The sequence below is a fragment of the Orussus abietinus genome, unplaced genomic scaffold (genome assembly GCF_000612105.2).
Source record: "Orussus abietinus isolate OABI.00-Male unplaced genomic scaffold, Oabi_2.0 scaffold721, whole genome shotgun sequence".
In the NCBI taxonomy this organism is placed as follows: Eukaryota; Metazoa; Arthropoda; class Insecta; order Hymenoptera; family Orussidae; genus Orussus; species Orussus abietinus.
In genome coordinates, this window is record NW_019394866.1 from 16,648 (window position 1) to 38,641 (window position 21,994).

The 21,994-nt window shown below is 39.8% G+C and overlaps 2 protein-coding genes across 3 annotated transcripts; both read right to left on the minus strand.

Annotated features, from left to right (window-relative positions):
• Positions 1–1,976: 1,976 nt before the first annotated feature.
• LOC105697008 (methionine--tRNA ligase, mitochondrial) lies at positions 1,977–4,866 on the minus strand. Of its 2 annotated transcripts, none has more exons than XM_023433358.1 (7): positions 4,778–4,866; positions 4,425–4,586; positions 4,020–4,294; positions 3,706–3,934; positions 3,403–3,638; positions 2,897–3,131; positions 1,977–2,153 (listed from the first exon to the last, which is right to left on the minus strand). In XM_023433358.1, the coding sequence occupies exons 2-7, from the start codon at positions 4,567–4,569 to the stop codon at positions 2,140–2,142; spliced, it is 1,134 nt and encodes a 377-aa protein (XP_023289126.1). In that variant the 5' UTR covers positions 4,570–4,586; positions 4,778–4,866; the 3' UTR covers positions 1,977–2,139. The 2 variants fall into 2 exon arrangements, with proteins under 2 accessions (XP_023289126.1, XP_023289128.1); XM_023433360.1 differs by lacking the exon at positions 4,778–4,866 and adding an exon at positions 4,647–4,736.
• LOC111674127 lies at positions 4,634–11,746 on the minus strand. Its single transcript, XM_023433361.1, has 2 exons — positions 11,357–11,746; positions 4,634–5,516 (listed from the first exon to the last, which is right to left on the minus strand). The coding sequence occupies exons 1-2, from the start codon at positions 11,744–11,746 to the stop codon at positions 4,803–4,805; spliced, it is 1,104 nt and encodes a 367-aa protein (XP_023289129.1). The 3' UTR covers positions 4,634–4,802.
• Between the last annotated feature and the right edge of the window lie 10,248 nt (positions 11,747–21,994).

The window sequence follows — 21,994 nt, forward strand, 5'->3', positions numbered from 1 at the left end:
TCAGCCGACACAAGGACCCAGGCGTGCGTAGGGCACACGCCACCGACACTCCGCCGCACGCACCGATTCTCCCGAAATCAGGACAAAGACGGAGTCTCCCGACCAATTAGCGGCGCAGATTAGGATTCGGTGGGGCCAGCCGAATTCCTACAAGGAGCAGCGCACGGAGAGCTCCGGCTTTCGCTGCTTTCGATCGCCGGACCAAGCGGACCGCATCTCCGAGCAGTTTTTGTTAACCTAGTGAATTATCTTGGTTGTCTCACGGAAGTTCAGTGGACTTCTAGAATTTCCTGACTCGACGAGGGACTACAGCCGAGGGGCCGACCAACGGTGGCGGAATTTTCTGCGTAAAGTGAGTGCCCCGCGCCCGTTTCGAGGAGCCTGTTTCGGTAGAGTCCGTTGGCAGAGTCCGAGTGCTTTCCGAGTTCGTTGGGCCCGAATAGTGTAGTACCGATGATCGGAAAGGCATCGCGTAGGTGATCCTCCAACTTTTCGCGCTGGCGATCTTTCAGTTTCCTCTGGTGGAGCCTTTTCTCTGGTGAGGGACGCCGGAAAAGAGCCAGGTTTTCGTATGGCTTTCCTGGAGGTCGTAGGGCTCCTCGAGCGAATGCGAAAGCGAACTCCTTTTGCTCTTTTGCGTGGTGTCCCGGAATTTTCTGTCACGCAGTTTTAGGTAAAAGCGCGTAGTATTGCTAGCGGTAAATTGTCTGGCTGCGGAAATTTAGTTTATTTTTCGCGCGGAGATCTGAGAACGTTTTCGGTCTTCAGCGGGATAGTTTTGCTGGTGCTTTAATTTAGTTTTTTCACCCGGACAGGTTTTGATGTCTAATTGACTTTTTCCCTTGAGGTCGGAGGCGGAAAAGCTGCGCGGCAACCACGCGATCTCCCACGTCCGCGACCATATTTTTCTCTTCGGGAGAACCCTATTGTCTTCCCTTTTGCGATAATTTTGTGTTAGTTTAGCCTTCAAATCGACTAGGGGTGGTTCCGCGTGACCAATTTCGAGGAGGATTTTCTTGAGCAACCTCGTGTCAGAATTAACAACACGCGTAGTTTTGCGATAATCGATTTCAAATCGTATTGTCTTCCCGATAATTTTGCGTTAGCGGTCGATTATCTTAGTCCAAATTTGAGTCAAATCATCTAGGGGCGTATCGCTGAGTAAGTAATTGTTAAGAATATCTGTCCGTGAAAGTGAGCACACCCTATTTTTCTTCGTGATTCATTTTGTAACTTAACAACACTTTGTCTGAGCCGATGGAATTTCGGCAATTGCATCTCGAGCGATTTTATGGAGAGGACTCCTCGCGCGAACCTATTTTCTCTGGGGCGGCCTTGCGTCGGACCCCGCCGCCTTCGCAGTAATTGTCTATTGTCCGCGATCAAAATTTGTCAAACTAGTTATTTTTCCTAGTTCTGTTTCGTATTACAATAAAATTGTAAATTTTCCTCACTCGAATGGCTTTTGTTCTATTATTGGCAAAATCTCCCGATTTTCCGGTTTCAGTACCCCGGTTCTTGTTTGAACTTTCCTTTCCTCGCAGTGTGGTCTTACACTCTCCGAACTTTGGCGCGTGCGCTCTGAGTTAGCCGGCCGCGCTATGACTATCGCCGAGGCGGGAAGACCGTTCGAGCCCATTATTTCACGTATTGTTTGTGGTCACTTGAGAGTTCGAGATTGTTGAGTTACGCGGGGTGTCTTTTGACTTCCGGGGAAGCCTAGCGCTCAGCTTTTGTCTATTTCCCGGTGGAATTTTTGGTAGAGTTGCTCAGACGGCTCCGCCGAAACAATCGGGCGAAGGTGAGATCGTCCGGGAACTGCGGGCCCGAAATCGGTCTCCTTTTTCCTAAATAGGAATCGCTTCGTCGCAGTGCATAGTATGCATACAAGAACAGTTCCAGTCCCAAGTATTTAATACGTAGTATAGTATGTTGTATACATTACGTACAAGAACGAATTCGGACACGGCCTTAGATTCCCGGGATCATTCTACATGTGTCTCAATGTAAACTACGGTGTATCGAGTCATATGTGTAAACTAAATCTAGGACAGTTTTGATTGGTCTTCAACCGTCTCACGTTGACCCGACGCACTCAGTGAAAAACAGGCTCCTCCAACACAATGGCACATCAGGTTGTCATATTAGAGTCACTACAAATAAAATAATGCCTCAAACACGAAATTAAATTTTTTAGCTTAACACTTTTCTCGATTGGCGAATTTGGAAATAAATGACGATCATGGGTATCGCAAAACCGATTAATAGGCTTCTGGTCGGTAAAGTGATAAGAATACTATCGTGAAACAAGTTGTTTATGTTAGTGCCGCATCAAGCGCCGTGGCATGTCATGCGAAAAAGTAGTCTGTGACTGGGGCGACGACGACGATGATAACAGAACAACGATTCTAAGAGTATTGGAAAACTTTAAGATCACGTAGGTATCAGTAATCGAAGCTGAGTAAAGTTTAAAAAATTCCTGTTATTTTTTTGAGCTGATCGGACATTAATTTCTTTTTGTATAGGAGTAAAATCATTATCCTTGGCGGTTAGAACTCTGTAGCGTCTGACTCAAGCTCAAGCGCACACAGTGCGTTTCTCTGAGTACTCAACGCTGTGAGTTTCTCGCTCAAAGATGCATTTGACTCAAAACTCTACCGAGTATTTTAAATTCATTTTTTTGAACGGTGGCGTAGTGGATTTGAATCATTTTAAATATCACGCGTATTATCCAAGCAATGGGTTTCTAAGGAACGTCGGAGTTCATAGCAATAGTCGTTCGATAAGAAGTTTTATTAAAAAAAAAAAGAAAACGGTTTAATCGTGAAATGTCAACTACGAAGCTGCGAATTTTAGTTGAGATTAACGTCAATAATAAATTACCAATTATACTTACTAGCATCTTTGTGAGGTACAGCTTCTCTCAAGAGGAAATATCTTAAACCAGGTGCAGTAAAAGTAGACGCAGCAATAATAGGTGATATTACATTTCCCTTAGATTTTGACATTTTTTCAGACTCAACTGTCCAATGAGAATGGCAAAGTATACTTGCCGGAGGCTCTAAACCTGCTGCTATTAGAAACGCTGGCCAGTAAACTCCATGAAACTTCAATATATCTTTCCCGATTACCTGCAATCCATACGTTGCTACAATTAACATGTACATCTATATATCTTTCATAATTGAATAAAAATAATAGGAAACGTGTAATGTGTACTATAATATAGGTGTAACAAATTCTAATGATTGCGTTCTTTTACACGGTATCTGTTGTTCGTATTTGGAAGGAAATAAAAATGTATTTGAAACGAATTATTAACTATAACGATCACTTTATGTCAACTATTGCATCCGGTTTCTAGGTTGATAATGTGAAATTTCTTGCTATAATCAAACTTACTTGTACACTAGGAGGCCAAAACCGTTGAAATTTATGATCTGGATAACCCACTGATGTTAAATAATTAACCAGAGCATCTAGCCAAACATAGATTGAATGAGATGCGTTTCCGGGAACTGGAATGCCCCATGGAACTCTCTCAGATGGTCTTGAAATACTTAGATCTTCTAAACATGCACCTTCTTCTATCCAACTTGACAAAATCTTGTAATATTTTAATGGCTGAACTGCTCGTTCTTAACAGGAAATTATAAAATGTGATTTTCGAAAACTACTTAACATTTCATATAAAAAATAAAATACCATTTTTTAACCAATGTTTGAGATCATCCTGGAACGAACTCAATGTAAATTTATAATTATCTTCTTCAGTCCATTGAACAGGATTTCCTGAAACCTTAGAGACCTTGATGATTTGACCATTTACTTGTTTTTCGATAATTTCTATGTCTGTCAAAAAGGCCTCATCAGATGTGCTGTACCAGCCTGAATACTTTCCTAGATAAATATAATTCTTTTCTTGCAATTTGTTCTACGAAAAATGAAATCATTTAAATTAACATTTCAACTGCAATATGTAAAGAAATATTCACTGAATTTTCCAAAACACTAATTACCCAAAAACTATGAACTGCCTCCTGATGACAAGGTTCGGTTGTTCTGATATAACGACTGTACTTAACATCGAAGGTATGACACATTTCTTTAAACTGTTGAGAGATTTTTGTACAGTATTCTGAAGTGTCTAATTTAGTTTTTTTTGCAGCTTGAAAAACTTTATTACCGTGTTCATCTGTTCCCGTACTTAAAAAAACGGAGTACCCTAACATTGAATAATATCTACTTACAGCATCAGCCAGAATGGCACTATAAGCATGTCCTATATGTGGTCCTATAAAATAAAATAAAATATTAAACTCAATTACACTTCAGACTTTAGACGTAACGTTTCAATTAGAAATTTTGTTACCTATAACATGTTAAAACTGAAGTTTTGATATTTTCATTAATAAGTTTTATACCTGCATTGACGTAGAAAATGGGGGTTGACACGTATTTAATTGTTGGAGCAACGTCGGAATAAGACCTAATAGATCCCACTCCTGCACGGACTCTTTGCTTTTGATTGAACAACTTTATCAATGGGGACATGCAACTATTTTGCATATTTATGACAAATATAGCTAAAAAGGAAGTCTAATTATTGAATAGAAATGAAAAGTAGTCTTTGTGCAATTTTTCACCTTTATTATCATATTTTACTTCTTATTCATGGATCTATGAGTTAATATTTTAACTATTAATTTCATCGGAATTTGTTGATTCAAGACAACATAACAACAAATATTGTTATACAATAAAAGGTAATATTTACAAATTAAGAACAATGATACACATATTTAGAATGCATCTCGTGCGTTGACATTTGAAGTCTTCGACATATTGAGAGAAATTGTTTCCAATTGTGCAATAAGGTCCATATGCTTAAATTCATCTGGTCTTTCACTAAATGTTTGAAGCAATTGTAGCCTTTGGTGGTCATCCATTGAATAATAGAGCTGCAATTCATTTGCCAAACACTGTGCCTCTTGTACATTTAAAGAATTGGCATCAAATTCACCTCGCACAAGAACAATATTTTTACTGTCTTTCAGTTCTGTGAAGTGAATCATTGTTAAGCATTCGGGAGCATTTTCCTTGTGCACTTGGTACCAAAGCAGTGGGGTCATGTGTACTTCTGTCCCACAGAATTGAGACATGATAAACTCATAACCATTCGCTCTTGGTAATGGTAACAGAAATGTAGAATATTTCTTCCCCCGGGTAAACATTTTATCAAACTGTTCAGCTGTCATTGTGCCTGAAATACAATCCTTTTTCTTGTGGTATTCTTGCCAGATTTCAATAATTTCTTCTCGGTTTTTATCCTGGATCATATCAACTTTCATTATATCATTGAGTTGAGCTTCCTGTTTTTGTACATCGAGTTGCAGTGCTTGTTTTGCATTAGATGGAGGGTGAAACTGACGTTCCTTAGCTCGCTTCTCTTTAAACAATAAGTACACAGAATGGCTATAAATACGGTTGAAATATACAATGCAATGCAATGCATTCTAACATTATTTGATTTACAATAAAATATTGTCTTATAGATTTAGTAAAGGATACACAGAATATTCCATTTTAAATGATTCATTAGAATATCTTAAGAGCCAAAGGATTAATCGAAAAAAAGTCTCATATAAAAGTTGCACGGTTTCACAGGGAAAATTCAAGAAGAAAGTATGAAGGAAAATATACAACTTACAATGGTGACGTTACAGCAACCAACACTTGTTTTTGTAATGGAATCCCATTTTTTTTAAGTTTCTCGTCTGAAAACCGACAACTTTTAGAAAGACTATTTCTCAACTAAATAAAAATTGTACACTATTTTATTGCAATTTTTCTAAGGTTAAAGAAATGAAGATTACTGTGATTAAAGAAATGAACTTTTCGTAACAACGTAATTAATTACATTACGTCTCACAAGGAAACATTCCCAAGTGCCCGCCCCCGATCTTATTGATTTTCATATATGTTGAAGAACACAAAAATCTAAGAGACGCGTGTTTCTTTATATCTGCAATGGTTCTCATTTAAGGGGTGAAACATCCCCCCAAAGTTTGGGGAAAATTCGATTTTTATAACAATTTTCGTAGAAGCAATGGAGGGATTTCGACGAAACTTGGTATAAACGTATTCCGTATAAGGACGGTGAAAACACAATATTGTCCAGCTATGCTACACCCCCCTAAGGGGGTGAACTACCCTTCAGGCGACATTTTTTTGTAATATCTAATAAACAAGCACTCCTACTTAAGTTCCACTTACGCGATGTGATTGCTCACAAAAAATGAAGAATCCGTGTTTTTTTATTTTTACCAATAAACATTTACACATCGGTTGTAATCAATGAATGTAGGTGGTATACGGGTATATTCCGAGTAGCTTTATTGGGTTATATCGTGACCAATTTTACCTTTTCACCAAGGAGATTGTATGACTAGTTGGAAACGGGTGATGACTGCGTTATCGGATCTGTTACGAAACTATTTTAGTCTCTTAAACTTTTTTTTAAATGTATTTATAAATAATTGCATGCTATGAAAACCAAGGACATTTTGAGGAATAAGCACGTTCACAAGATTTATGTACAATGAATTGGTCACGATATAATCCAATATAGCTAGTCGAAATATACCCGTATACCACCTACATTCATTGTTTACAACCGATGTATAAATGTTTATTGGAAAAAAGCAAAAAACACGTATTTCTTCATTTTTTGTGAGTAATCACATCGCGTAAATGGGACTTAAGTAGGAATGCTTGTTTAATAGATATTACAAAAAAATGTCGCTTAAAGGGTAGTTCACCTCCTTGGGGGGGTGTAGCATTGCTGGACAATATTGTGTTTTCACTGTCCTTATACAGAATACGTTTATACCAAGTTTCGTTGAAATCCCTCCATTGCTTCTACGAAAATTGTTATAAAAATCGAATTTTCCCCAAACTTTGGGGGGTTGTTTCACCCCTTAAATGTGGACGATTGCAGATATAAAAAACACGTGTCTCTTAGATTTTTGTGTTCTTCAACGTATATGAAAATCAATAAGATCGGGGGCGGACACTTGGGAATGTTTCCTTGTCAGAAGGATGATTCTGGACACGATGATGTCATTTTGAAAAATCATTTCGGTGAAAAACGTTTTTATTTGAATATGATAGTAATTAAGTCAGCAGCTTATCAAATGAGGACCAATCATATTGGATCCACTATTTTTTCAAATAAAAAATCAAGAGACTCAACCGAGTCTCGTGCCAAGTACTAGGTAAAACCAGATACAATGGTAATGTCGCGCGGCCAACCGAGAACTCTTCATCCCTGCCAACTTTGCCGCTATAGGCAAAGAATAGGCGGCCGAATGCGGCGGCTCGACGGTCGCGATTATTGTACTCGCAATATCTCTTCATATCTTGTTTAAGACAAATATGCAGTGGAAGAGTATGAATAAAAGAATGATAACGATTTCATTCATATCGATTTTAAGCGCCCTAAATCGGTTACCGTAAAAATATGATTTAATATTTACAAAGACTCAACATAGGACATGACGAATTTCAGTTCCGTTGTCATTTTTGCACCATCATCATGAATTTCTCCTGCCAGATGGCACCAGTACTGGCGCTGAAATGTATAGTTGATACGTGATTGGCAATGAATCAACATCGATGGAGTATCTATTTCTCATTAAAATTAGACTTCTAAGTACGTAATGCCAATGTATTCAACATTTTATAACAATTCCACAAATAACAGTTTGTTAAATATTTAGAAAAGGGATTATTAAGATAATATGAAAGTCGCTGAAAAATTTAATCGACGTTCATAAATTATAATTCATGTAGCCTTATTCGTGATAACACCATTTTGAATACTCAAGTAGTAACATAAGCTAACGCGCCACGATTTCGGAGGAGCCACCCGGAATCCTTTATGTAGCCGTGTACTAGAAGCTTCTGTCTTCTTCGCCTTCGATCACCGGACTCGAGGCATTAACTCGTCAGTTCCCTGAGTCGTACTTACGCGAAGTTTCGAGAGTATTTGGAGCCCACCACCGTTGCAGCCGATACCGACCAGGAGAACAAGGAGGAGGAGGAAGAGTCGACGAGCAGCGGAAGGCACTCAGCGGTAATGTAAATGCCCTTTTTCCCAAGTTCGGGGAGCCTTATTCGTTACCGGGGTGAACTAATTATCTGATTCTCTGTTCGGTTACCTGTAACTCGCGTATTTCTCTCTCATCGAATTTCTTGATTTTCTGAGATAGTATAATTTTTTGTGCTACGGGTTTAAAGCGGCTTTTGTTCGCGCCCGATTTTCAGCCTTCACTTTTCCTAGTGGACCTTAAGTCTTGTGCGGGCGAGTCCCTTTTTGTCACATAGACGACTGTTCCGCGTTTTCCGGGTGGAATCGTTTGTGCGACCACTTTCGAGTTTCGAGCAGACCGCGAGAGAGGTAGAATGTTCGGACTGCATGTGCCTCCTGTGAGGTCGTAGGGCCCCACAACCGCGGGTTTTTGCGTTTCAGGTTGTCAATTTTTCGCCATATTTTTCCGGTCTTTGATTTATTTATCAAACCTAACTTTCGGTGGCGAAGTTTAATGTAATTTTCTGTCGGAAGTTGTGATATAATTTTTTGCTGCGAATTTGGATATATTGTCGCGGATTTTTTATGTAACGTTGTCGCGAATTTTTTACCTAATTTTGTCAAGAATATTAGACTTAATTTTTGAAGGCAGATTTTGACGTAATTTCCGCTACCAATTTCACCACAATTTTCCGACACGGATAAAATTGTAAGTAACTTTGAGTCCCTTCCGAGTCTACTCTTTGAGGATGACCAGTGAACGAACCAAACGAACGAACCATCGTCGAACGACCGCCGTCGTCGTATTTCGATATTGCCAGCAACTAAAGTCGCAAATATAGGAATGCAGGTATTGGCAAAAGCCAAGGTTTTCCGTGTCCGAAAATGTTCTGTGCGCACATCTGGCGTGCACGTTTACTTTTTAGAACACGATGGTATCTTGGGAAAGACCTTTCTTTCCGAGTATTTTTTCCCTGCAAAAGCGAGGAGTGAAGTACTGAACGTCCAGGCGAACGCATCATTTCCCTAACGCCTTTCCCTTCTTTGTCAAAGTTCTAATAAATAATGTTATCACTTTTATCGTTAACCTCGCGTAGTCATTCCGAATCCCTACATCACCTCAACGTGGTGACTCCGACGTAAACGCGCGTCATCGCGGAATTAAAAAAAAAAAAAAGAAACGAGGTATTAGTTAGTGACGCGGAAGTGTTGCTACGCGACCCCACGTGCGGCTAGATACGCCATCGGAAGTGACTCGCAGTACACATGTGCTCCCCGCGAACAGTAACGAGACGTAAATTCAGCGAACTGATCGTAAAAGCCGCGAATTAATTTGCAAGAACAATGGTTGAGGCGAACGAGTCTCAATGCGTCCTCCCCGGTGGCGCGCTAGATCGAGTGGATATCCGCAACCGTTGTTACCCTAGGACTCCAAGATCTGGTTCGATCAGGTCGAACTATCACGACCCAGTTCACGATCGCACGGATAACGGCTGAAGCGACGAAGTTCAGCTGCATCATCATAGGCTACTGGACGCGAAATACGTGAAAGAGGTGCGAGAGCTCGTCCGCGCCTTTCACGTAGAACCATCGTACTAACGGCATGGAGTTGATACGTCGTCTGAGCGCGTTCCAGGAGCAGAAGGCTGCTGGAGCACGAGGAAATGGAGGACAGGCGACCGTTCTAGTTCTTGCGTCGTTTGCAAGAGCTGGCTGGAACGGCCGTCCCCGAATCACTGATACAGTCGCTATGGCTGGGGCGATTGCCCGCCTCCATGAAGCCGATCCTCGCTACGCAGCCCCGGATTGTCCTGGACGACTTAATCCAGTTGGCTGATACCGTCGCCGAGATGAACCCCGGGTGACAGGTAACAAAGACCCGAGCTCTCCCGACTAAGGCAGCCGAGACCCGAACCCGAACACGGAGCTAGCAGCGGTTCGAACAGCTGAACGCGGAGTTGGCGGGCCTGCAGGCCAGCATCGCCACCATGCAGCCGGCCTCTGCGTCTTTCCCCGAACGCGACTCCGCTGACCGCGCACGAAGACCGCGTACGAACTTTTCGCGGCAAATGACAGTGTGATCGCGACGTACGGTTTCATGACGTTTTCGCTGAACTTCGGATGACGCCGTGAGTTCACGTGGCAATTTGTGATGCCCGACGCCAATAAGCCGATTACAGACGCAGTCTTTCTGTCATACTATGGACTCCTGGTACATAACTGCAATAGGCGCCTCGTCGACGGCACCACCACGTTCACCACGCTAACCGTCGGCTACAAGACGATGCGATTTAGAGCCGTCTTAGGTACGTCGAGGTATCACGGTCTATTGTCGGGGTACCCGGAAATTACCCGACCGGTCGGAATTGACGTCCAACCCAAACATAACACTCTTCACCACATCCGCACGACGCCTGGCCCACCCATTTCGACCACGCCGCGACGATTGGCACCCTATAAGCTGCATCTGGCCGAGAAGTTCGAAACCATGTTCCTTGCGGGTATTGTCCGCCGATTGGAGAGTCGTTGGTCTTCGGCTCTTCACGCTGATGGCTGGTGCCAAAAAAGGGCGACGAATGGCAACTATGTGGGGATTACCGAGTGCTTAAGGGAGTCATCTCGTGTGAAGGCTCTTTTTTTTAACTTTTTTTCGGGAATTTTTTTTTGCGAACTAAATAAACATACAACTGCGAACTTTTCACCACGTATTTATTCATATTTTGAATATGCTATACAATTTTTTCAGCCCAAAATCGTCGCTTATTACTGAAGTACACGGCAACTTAGCCACTCATCTTTGGCATCTTGTTGAACATTTTCTCGAGAATTTTCGGGTTTTTCACTTCTTCAATATGAAAAAAACAAAAAAAAACGAAATGAATCAGAATTATTCTAGTTTGCAAACTGTCTACATGAGTACTGAATAAGTTATTTAAATATCAAACGAATTCGTTCGATAGATTTGAAGATATCGAGGTCACCAGTTTGAAGTATACAGTTTTCAGAGAAACGCGTTTAAAGGTTCAAATACGATTATCACCAATAAAATTCCGACTCACCCTTAATCTGCTATGCCTGGTGTATAAAGTGAACCTTCAGTTTCTCCAAAAAAATCCTGCAAAGCCGATTGTTGCTCCTTGGCATCAGGTCTCGCTCTTTTAGTGAAGTCGCTCGTGCGTCGTTCGGAATGACAGGTACGCGCTTCATTACGGCGATCGGCGTAAGCTTGAGTTATGCATGGCCAATTTGGCATCCTACTCTAACCAAAACTTTCAAAATGCCATTAAATCCTTCATTGAAGATAATAACGGCAAGAAAAGTTACTATGTCAACGATCCTTGTGCCAGAATGCAGGTTTTTAAGAGCGAAACTCCAGATCAATGAATTCAATGGTTCATTGTTATTTTGTGTATGTGCTTTTAAACATCTGGCCAACAGTTCATCTCGTGATAAATCTTCGTAGACTGGTTTGATGACTTCTTGCACTTGTGCAGTCAGAGGTGGCTTATCGTGGTGGAAATTAGTAAGTTCTCCTCTGGCTTCAGCCTTGCGCCATTTGCACCAGCTGGCTTCGCCTGCTGGACAATTTTGATATTGAGGATTTGCGTTTGTAGAACATTTGTGGTACAAAATTGTCCAAATTTCTTCCTTCATTTCTTCCATCGAGTTTGCGTGTCGATGAATGGCTAAACCGTAAAATTTAGAGAGCTCGTTAATGAGCTTATCAATAAGTTTTCCAGCCCCTCTTCCACCAATTCTCTTATTATTTTTCTTAACATTCCGGAGTCGCGTTCCCATTCTCTTCTCGATATGTCCTACACATTCTTTCTTCACTACTAAATGATTTTTTGAAGGGCCCAGGTAAGAAACCGAAGCGCAAGAGACGGAGTCCGATGCTCCGCCTCGCCGACTGACAAACACCTGACCTGTTCAACGCTGCAATTTTCGAACGACTTCGATTATCGGAAAATCACTTTACTCACATATTCTACACTATATTTGGATGCAATTTATGCAACAAAAAATTCTATTTTTTGAACCAATCACACGGGATGACCCCCTTAACGCGCCTACCGCCCCGGGTCGATACCTTGTACCACACATAGAGAATTTTTCTCACACGCTGAGTGGTAGGAAAATCTTCTCCGCGATCGATCTGGCCCAGGCTTATAATTAGATTCCCGTCGCATTGCAGGAAATTCCGAAGACGGCAATTACGACACCATTCTGCTTGTTAGAGTTTCCCTTTATGTCGTTCGGATTACGCAACGCAGCGCAAACGTTTCTGGGCTTCATAGACAAAACATTGCGAGGCCTGGACTTTTGCTACGCATATATCGACATCCTGGTTGCATAGACAAGCGAGAAAGAACACGACCGGCACCTGAAGGAACTCTTTGAGCGCCTGAAACAATACAGGGTGCTAATAACCACAGCAAAACGTAACTTCGGCGCGCCGGAGGTTAGGTTCCTCGGATATAGCGTGTCCGGCAACGAAACACGGCCGCTACCTGAGAAGGTCGTTGCCATCAATACCTTCCCTCACCCGGTCACCGTAAAACGATTATGACAATTCCTAGGTATGATTTTACAGGCGATTCATATCTAGGACATTGCACCTGTAGGCGCCGCTGAACGACCTGCTGCAAGACAAAGGGCACCTGTGCCTTGGACTGCTGTCGCCAAACAGGCATTGAGCAAGTGCAATGTGAGCCTAGCATGCGCCGTGCTGCTAGCGCACCCCGATCCAAACGCCAACCTCGTGCTGGTAATCGACGCGTCAGACTTCATCGTGGGAGCTGCCCTGCAGCAGGAGATCGGAAAAGATTGGCCTTCTCGAAGAAGCTCAGCTCGGCCAATCGGAAGTACGACACCTACGACCGCGAACTGCTAACCATGTACATGGCCGTCAAACATTTTCGGCACATGGTCGAAAGCCGGACATACGGGATCCTGACCGATCATAAACCGCTGACATTAGCTTTCCGACAAAAGTTGGACAAGTGTTCACCGCAACAATTTTGCCATCTTGACATTATAAGGTAGTTTACCACGAACATCCGGCACGTCGCAGGGAAGAACAACGTCGTGACCGACGCCTCGTCAATGATCGAGCAGGTCCCGAGCTCAATCGACTTCGAGGCACTGGCCCAAGCCCAAACGGAGGACGAGGACCTTCGGACGTACTTGCGTCCAGGAACTGCCTTCCAGCCCACGCAAGTGCAGCTCACAGGGATGGACGCAGACATCTACTGCGATATTCACCCCGATAGCCCGTCCATCCGTCATGGCAGCTTTCTACTGAACGACATTCAACTCGGTGCATCAGCTTTCGCACCCCGGAATCAGAACCACCGTCAAGTTCATGGCGCAGCGCTTCGGATGGCCCAACATGCGAACCGATTGCCGAAGCTTTGTTTGCAGTGCTAGCAGGCGCAGGCAGGGCGACACTCCTTATGGGAGGGGTGGAACGCGGAAGTTAGTTCACCAAGTCCAAGCAAAGACTGCGCTGGTGTTGTGACTTCTCACTCTAATAGAAAGAGAACAGCAGAGAAAAAAATATTCTAACTGTTACAGGTCAGTCGAGTGGCTAGCGAGGCTGGGGAAATTTTGCAGATTCCTCCGAGTGGTATACTGTTTGTAGAGAAATTAACTCGTACGCACGCGTAACCAGTTCATGATTTGAGAAATATGGAGAGAATAACCCGAGCGGCTAGGTCAACCTCTTTAGTGGGATCGATAGATTTGTGGTCCTCAGAGGGTGGTTGCAAAGTCGCAATCAGGACACAGAAGGGTTTTAAGGTTTCGTGAGAATCAAGACGACGTTTTATATTAAATGAAATAGTTCTATTTATGATGCAAGGGATACAATGTCCATGGGGGTAAGGTGTGCAAAAGATATACTGTGCTAAGCGGATCGTCGCGAGACGAGACTAGGACGTTGGAGGCCGCGCGTTAGAGGCTTGCGGAAGTGTAGCGATAAATGTTCGCGTATCAATTGCGGAATGCTGACACGAGATTCTTTGCTTGCGAGGTACGCTTTGCCTTACTCAGCAAGGGCAGCTAATGAGTTGCGATTTATACTGTGAGAAGTCAGAATTTGGTAGTCGTTACCGGAAGGTAAATGCCGAATTCTGTTGCGGGTTAGTAATTTGGAATAGGGTTCGAAATAGAGTGATAAAAGAGTGATAGAGTGGAAAATGCAATTAAGGAATGCAAATGTTTTACCTCAAAGACGATGATTCAATGACGAAGAGAAAAGGTTGGCTCTAACTTTATGGAAGTCACTTTCCCGTCGTTATAAAATAGTATGTACAATATTTCAATTGCCTTCCATTAGAACTTTGCAACATATGCTTCATTCATTTACCTTAGATACAAGACTAGATATATAAATTTATTAGATATATAAATCTTTTGATCTTACAGGCAATTAAAAAATCGATCAAAACGTTTAAAGATCCTTCTGATAACCTTGTTTCCTTAATTGGGTCGAGATGAAATTACAGGTACTCTTACAGTATGATTCGAAAACCGACAAGATTGTAGGTTTTGAAGACTGGGGTTCAAAGCGAACGTCAAGCTTTGCGGATCATGCTCTAATTTTTATGATTCGCGGTATTAAGCACAATTGGAAACTTCCCTCGAGTTTCAGTTTTTGTTCTGCTGAGACAAAAACTCCCGAGCTCATGTAGTTAATAAGGAGACATGTTCACGCCCTGAAAACTGTAGGACTGATAGTAGTTGCAACAATTTGTGATCGAGGATCATCAAATGTTGCAACTATAAAAGTGAAGTAAAACACATCGAGGAACTTGATCGACGTCGATAAAGAAGATTTTCCTAAATACCTGCGTTGCCGACGTTCGTTTTTATATTGACAGCTGTGTCAAATTATATTGAGTAATGTCCCAAATGGCATACTCTACCTGTCGTTTTCGTACAATAATTATAAAGAAATCGAAGTAAAACTCCAGAAATCCTCTGGATTCATGCTTTCTGGGGCCCTAATTGACTGCAGAGGGACCCCCTGCGCCATTTGTGCTTTCCAGGTCAATTAAATTTACACTCCGAGACCTCGTATTACCATCGTTTTAGCATAGAAACGCATACAACACTTTTTTTGCCTTTATCCCGTTCAAATGCGAATTTATCGATTACCAGAGTGTTATAAATTGTCGTAAAATTGTCCTGACCCTTTCGATTCTCATATCAGAGCCTTCGATAATTGTATATTGATCGAAATATGAGAGCTCGACGCCATTTTGGTTCAGGTCTGGGTTGAATTAAAAAATTTGTTTAAAAAATTCACATTTTGAATGTGTCAGGACAATTCTTAGATGATCGGGAGTGACGTATCAAAGTTTTGGACAGTTTGGTCTAATGCCCTTAAAAAAAAGTGTTATATTCGAATCGACTGATTTGAAGGGGGTTTCACTTCACCTTAAATGTCTGAAGGAAGCTACAAAAAGATTTATTCTCAAAAGTAGACGAGAATACCGCGGAGAGATGATTCTCCACAAGATGACAAGTACCCCATTATTTGATGTCCCACACTTATTTAAAAATGCGAGAAATAATTTTTTAACGAAGGATGTTGAATTCCAAATTCCAAATGAGGGTAATAGTCGTCTTGCAAAGTAGGAGCATATCCGAATTGCGTATGACCTAGACTGCAAAAGAAATTCAGGTTGCAGGAACATGCGGAAGATCACCCAGCATCACATCGATCTAACGGGCATGATGATGAAGGTGAAATATGCCACGCAGCTGCTTAGCAGAACTGTTGGAACCTTCATTGATTTCGCTGCTGAACAAGGTATATATTTTTGCATTATTACCATTTTTTATTTCATATTACACATATTAAAATAGGTGTGTGATGTCTGCATTGACCATGATAAAATAATCATAATCTATAAATGGTGCAATCATCGATAAAATTGTTCCCATTGCTTTTTATTGTTTCTGATTATACGTTACAAGTGTACAAATAATTGCAATTCTTTGTTATTTCATACGTAATTTCTCTCACAAACGTGTATTTTATTTCTGTACAATTGGAGTAACTGATATTAAATATGTTAGGATGCATGGCCAAGGAGGGAACAAGGATGCCGAAGAGTGCCCAGAACACGGCTAACCTAATAATATTCATGGACAAGTTGCTCGCCTCTGTCAGTGGAAACGTAATGGATCAGAGACTTGAAAAATTACGCTGTCCAGTGAGAGCCAACTCAGGACATGAAAAATATTGGTTACATGCCATTAAATATCTGCGAAAAACGAAATTTATCGTAAATCAATTGGACGGCCAACACGTTTCGACGACTACATAAATCATTACGACTACACAAAGCAAATATTCAAGGATTTATGCAGTTACGGAAACTATTACTTTTTGAGGAAGGTTTAAATTGGTTTTCTCCGCGGTATTTTAATCAAGATGCTTTAGAAAATTTCAATGGTTTAGTTCGCAGTCATGGTTATCGAAACGTAAGCCCATCGTGTTTTCTGTTTATTGCAGTGTTTAAAGCTCTTTTAGTCAGCAATTTGAATTCCTACCATCCTTTGGTAGAGAAATGTCAAGATGACGAGAGTAGTATTGTTACGTCCCACGTAACGTCACCCCTCCAACTACATATATCAATTAAGTTAAGCGCCGTAATTATTACTTTTCCCAAATATTATGTTATTAATATCGTGTAATATCATCCTCGCTCGACTGTCAATTTTCTACCGATCACGTGTTAGCAACGTGCTCACAATAGGTAACCGTCACCATGCGAAAGGTGATAAGAACTAGAATCCCTTGTTCATAATCCTCTAGGACAACGATGGCCCGGGCCAGTGGTAGCCCAACTTAGGGCTTCGAACTTATATTGTTAACACAAGTAAGAAAGCTTATAGAAATGGATAATGTTAAGTTGAGGGCAGTGTCCTCCCTCTACTAGAATTTTGAAACAACGCAGTTTAGGAACCGTATAAAAAGGGACGCACCNTACTGTGACTAGATTGTAACAATCAATCATTTTTACAATCAGTTTATAATTTAACAGGAAAAATTGTTATAATGCAACAATATTTTGTACGCATGTATAAATACATCTTTTTTTCAGAAAATACTTATGACAAAGCAGCCATATTTGAATGTATATACAGTAGAAAATTCTTCCGTTCACAATGAACATGTGAATAAAACTACTCAAACAGATAGCAATGATTGTTCGTTATTACCAATCGTAAATATTTCTCTACGTAAGTGTAATTTGTAATTAACATTATCTTTATTTTAAATACAATAAACTAATAATTTTAATTGTGAAAGCAACATACTAATTATTTTTTTTAAGCAGAAGCTTCCACATCTAAAGTTGAGAGAGCAACAATGACCATGGATGGATCTTTCTTACTGTTCTAATGTTACACAACCTTCTTCATTCAAAGAAGATAAAGAAACAATGGTAACACCTGAATTGATCAATAAATCACCAGAAAAAGCCAGATTACGAAAAAGTATCAACTATTTAGAGATAGAATGTCGAAAAAAAGTTCGACTGGTACAACAGAAATTACGTAGAAATAGAAATGAAATGGTTACTCTAAAAAATCTGATGGGTGTATTTACAAAAAAAATTATTAAATGAAGCGCAAATAGATATGATGACTACGTTAGGTGAGTCAGTTGGTCCAATTTATAAACGATTAATGGAATGGAAGAAAAATCAGCATGTAACGAGACAGTATATGCCTGAAATACGTTCGTTCGCACTGATGCTTCATTATTATTCACCTCGAGCTTATGAATATGTTCGTGAAAAATTTGGCATGTGTTTGCCGCATGAAAAAACTATTTCTTCTTGGTACAGAACTGTTGATGGCGAACCTAGCATAAATTCAGAAGGGTCAAAGTCAATTGCCAATCGTGTTAAAAATACGAATTATGCGTTATTCGGCTCTTTAACCACTTGCTCTATAAAGACGTGCCACGCACGTCGAGATGCTTTTATTCCAAAACTGCCAGCGACATGTATACCACGTCGATAGGCATTTGTCGAAGAAACAAAATCGACGTATCCGGCACGTCGGCTAACAGTTGGATCGTTCATTATTCGTGCTATAGTTCCAGATTGCACGACATCGCGTAGCGTCATCGATATCTTGGAAATATTTCAGAATCGATAGGGTATGTTGTACGGATTTTTTTAAACAAAAATTCTTGCAGTTTGCGATACATCTTATTATAACGCTGAAAAATTGAATAATAGATTTTTTTTAATTCAGTCTTATTAACCCATATTATAAAATGAATAATAACAAGAATCTCAGTAATATTGCTTCGACAAGTACAAAGAGAAAGCGATTAGTTATTACGTCTGATAGCGATACAGATAGCAACTGCGAGGAAATTGTTTGTCCTGTTCGGAATCGGCGTAGAATTATAATATCTGATAGTGAAGAAGAAAGTGACAGTGCAGATCGTAAAATTAATTTTACATCTGACGAATAGTCATGGAAAAACAAGGAAATTGAAAACAGAATTTGGAAGTACTCACGGGTTCCTGGAATGAACATGGAAATGGGAGAACGAATGACAGCTTTGCAAATGCTAAACCAATTTTTATCAAAAGACTTTTGGAATATCATTGTTACAGAAAGCAATCGTTACGCGAGTCAAACAATAGGAGATGTAACCCGAAAATTAAAACAATTTGAAGAATATTAGAGGGATACGAATATACATGAGATTCATGTTTATTTTGCGTTATGCATCTCGATGGCACAAGTAAAAAAGTCGAATGTCCAATCCTATTGGTCAAGAAGAAGCATTATCGAGACTCCCATTTTTCAGAAAACAATGCCATTACGGAGATTTGCGCAACTCTCCCGTTTTTTACACTTTTCAAATAATGAAGTTGGAGATAAAGATGATCGTTTATGCAAATTACGAGTTATAATCGATTACCTCAATGAAAAATTTATAAGTATTTATACTCCCGATGAATGTGTGTCATTAGACGAATCTCTTATGAAATATACCGGTCGAATGTCATATAAACAGTTCAATCCGTCAAAGAAGGCACGTTTTGGAGTAAAGTTTTATAAGTTGTGCGAGTCTAAATCAGGATATTGTATGAAATTTAAAATATACACAGGCCAAGACAAAGTGAAAAATTCAATCACCAGTGCTTCCGAAAATGTTACCATGTTTATGTGCACACCAATAGCTAATTTCGGACACACCTTATTTATGGATAACTGGTATTCTTCGCCAAACTTGTTTCAAAAATTGCAATTCATGCAAATCAATGCCATAGGGACAGTAAGATACAATAGAAAGAATATGCCGAAAGAGCTCACAACGATAAAGCTGAAAAAATCGGAAGCTATTTCAAGATCGTGCAAAGGTATTTTAGCTGCAAAGTGGAAGGACAAAAAAGACATATATTTATTGTCCACGAAACATAAAAAAATTGAAATGATGGAAGTGGAGAAGAAGAGATTTAAAAATAATATCACTGTTACAAAGCCCAATATCGTGTTGGAATATAATGATGGCATGGGTGGGGTAGATCACGAAGATAGCCAGTTATCTTCTTTCTCAATTATGAGAAAGTACATAAAAAGATACAAAATAATATTTTTTTACCTAATGGATATTGCACTTTTTAATGCTTATGTTTTATTTTCGAAGACATTGAATATACCAAAAAGCAAAAAATAGACGTTTTCAAAATTTCGATTAGATGTGGCAGAACAGATTTTAGAAAGTGTATGTATGCCTGAATACACAAAGCGTGGAAGGCTGTCTGCTGGTGATACACCACTTCGATTGCAATCAAAACAATGGGGCCATTTTCCAAGGAATATTACATCCACAGAAGCTAAAGAAAATCCTCAAAGACGGTGTAAAGTGTGCGCCAAACATAAAAAACGCAGCGAGACTACTTGGGAGTGCAAGGAATGCCTTGTGGCTTTACATATTCCCAAATGTTTTGAAATTTACCATACAGAAGTAGATTATTAATTAATAAAATGTTATTGTTGTTGTGAATATTTATTCATATCCGTGTAAAATTCTTTGTGTAAGACCCTATCAATGCGCTAAGGCACTGCTTAAAGCTTTGCGCTCGCAGACGCGGTGCGGCGTCAATGTAACGCCATACCGCATGTTATATTGTAGAGCGCGGCACGGCAACCGAAAGTTAAATCGTAACGCAAGTGGTTAAAATTTGACGAAATGGCTATTCGTGAACATTTAGAATACGTTGGTTGTCAATATAGTGGTTACACTGATTTGGGTAAGAGCATTGCTTGCTTGGACACTACCTTAGCAAATGAAGCTTTGACTTTCATGATCGTGTGCGTTAATGGTGGATGGAAAATTCCAATTGCATACTATTTAGTGAAAGGAATGCATGCTAACGAAAAAACACATTTAGTAGTAGAGTGCTTAAAAGCTGTGTATGAAACTGGATTGAAAATAATATCTTTAACTTGTGATGGCACGGTTGTAAATCTTTCTGTATTTAGAAATCTTGGATCCGATTTTACTGATGTTAATTCATTGCAGACATTATTTCTTCATCCTGTGACGGGTGAAAAGATAATGGTTTTCCTGGACCCTGGCCATATGCTAAAACTAGTCAGGAATACTTTTGCAGACTTCAAAAGTTTAATTGATACAGATAACCAACCAATAGAATGGTCATATCTATATAATCTACACGAATTACAGCAAGCAGAAGGTATGCATTTAGGTAATGCATTGCGAAGTTCACATATTAATTATGATAAACAAAAAATGAAGGTTCGATTAGCTGCTCAAATATTTAGTCAATCTGTTGCAGATTCGTTACTGTTTTGTAAGAATAATTTATTATTGCCAGAATTTCAAAGTTGTGTGGGAACGATAAAGTTTTTATTAATTTTTAATGATCTCTTTGATATATTAAATTCCAAAAATTTTAAACAATTTGGATTTAAACAAGTTTTGCATTTTCAGAACATATCAATAATAAGAGCGAAATTTGAGAAATATAAATTATAAATATCATCATTAAAACCGAAAAACGGTGAATTACTAATTAATTCTCGTCGAAAGACTGGATTTTTTAGGATTCCTTATTAATATTGAAAATGCATTAGCATTGTTTAAAGAACTTTGTGAAGATGGTAATTATTTGAAATATATTTCATTTAATAAGTTAAGTCAGGATCATGTGGAATTGCTATTTCGATGTCTGAGGCATCATGGTGGAGGAAATAACAACCCTACTGTTAGACAATTTAAAGCAACAATGAAAAAAAATTAGATCACGCAGATGTTCGTAATTCTAAGACCGGAAATTGTATTCCTTTAGAAGAAATATCGATTTTACACGTATCGTCGGTGGGCACAATAAAAAGTTCTGAAAATATAATAAACTTAACTTCACGGCTGTCTCAATTACATGAAAAATTGCCTGAAAATAATGATGATGTATACGATTTGACCACCTTAATAAATTATCACAATTATATTTCTAATGTTCAGGAAATTACTGAATTTTCAGTTAATGTTATTGAATATATTGCTGGCTACGTAGTAAGGAAATTATAAAAAAAAATAATATATAATGTTTGTATAAATGCTTTGACAGTAAATCCTCATGGAAGCAATAATTTAATAGCTGTTAAAAACCGTGGAGGATTAATACAACCATCAGTACCGAAAATTTAACGAACCATATATTTCCAATAAAGTTTTAAAACACTTTATCAATGTCAATTTGTTTGAAACTTTAGAAAACCATATACAGTGTCTGTCCCAAAAGTAAGTTGAATGACCTTGCGCCGCCGAAGCAAGCCGCTAGCAAGGCGCGCCAAGTGACGGGAAAGGTGGTGGCGGATTTAGGGAAG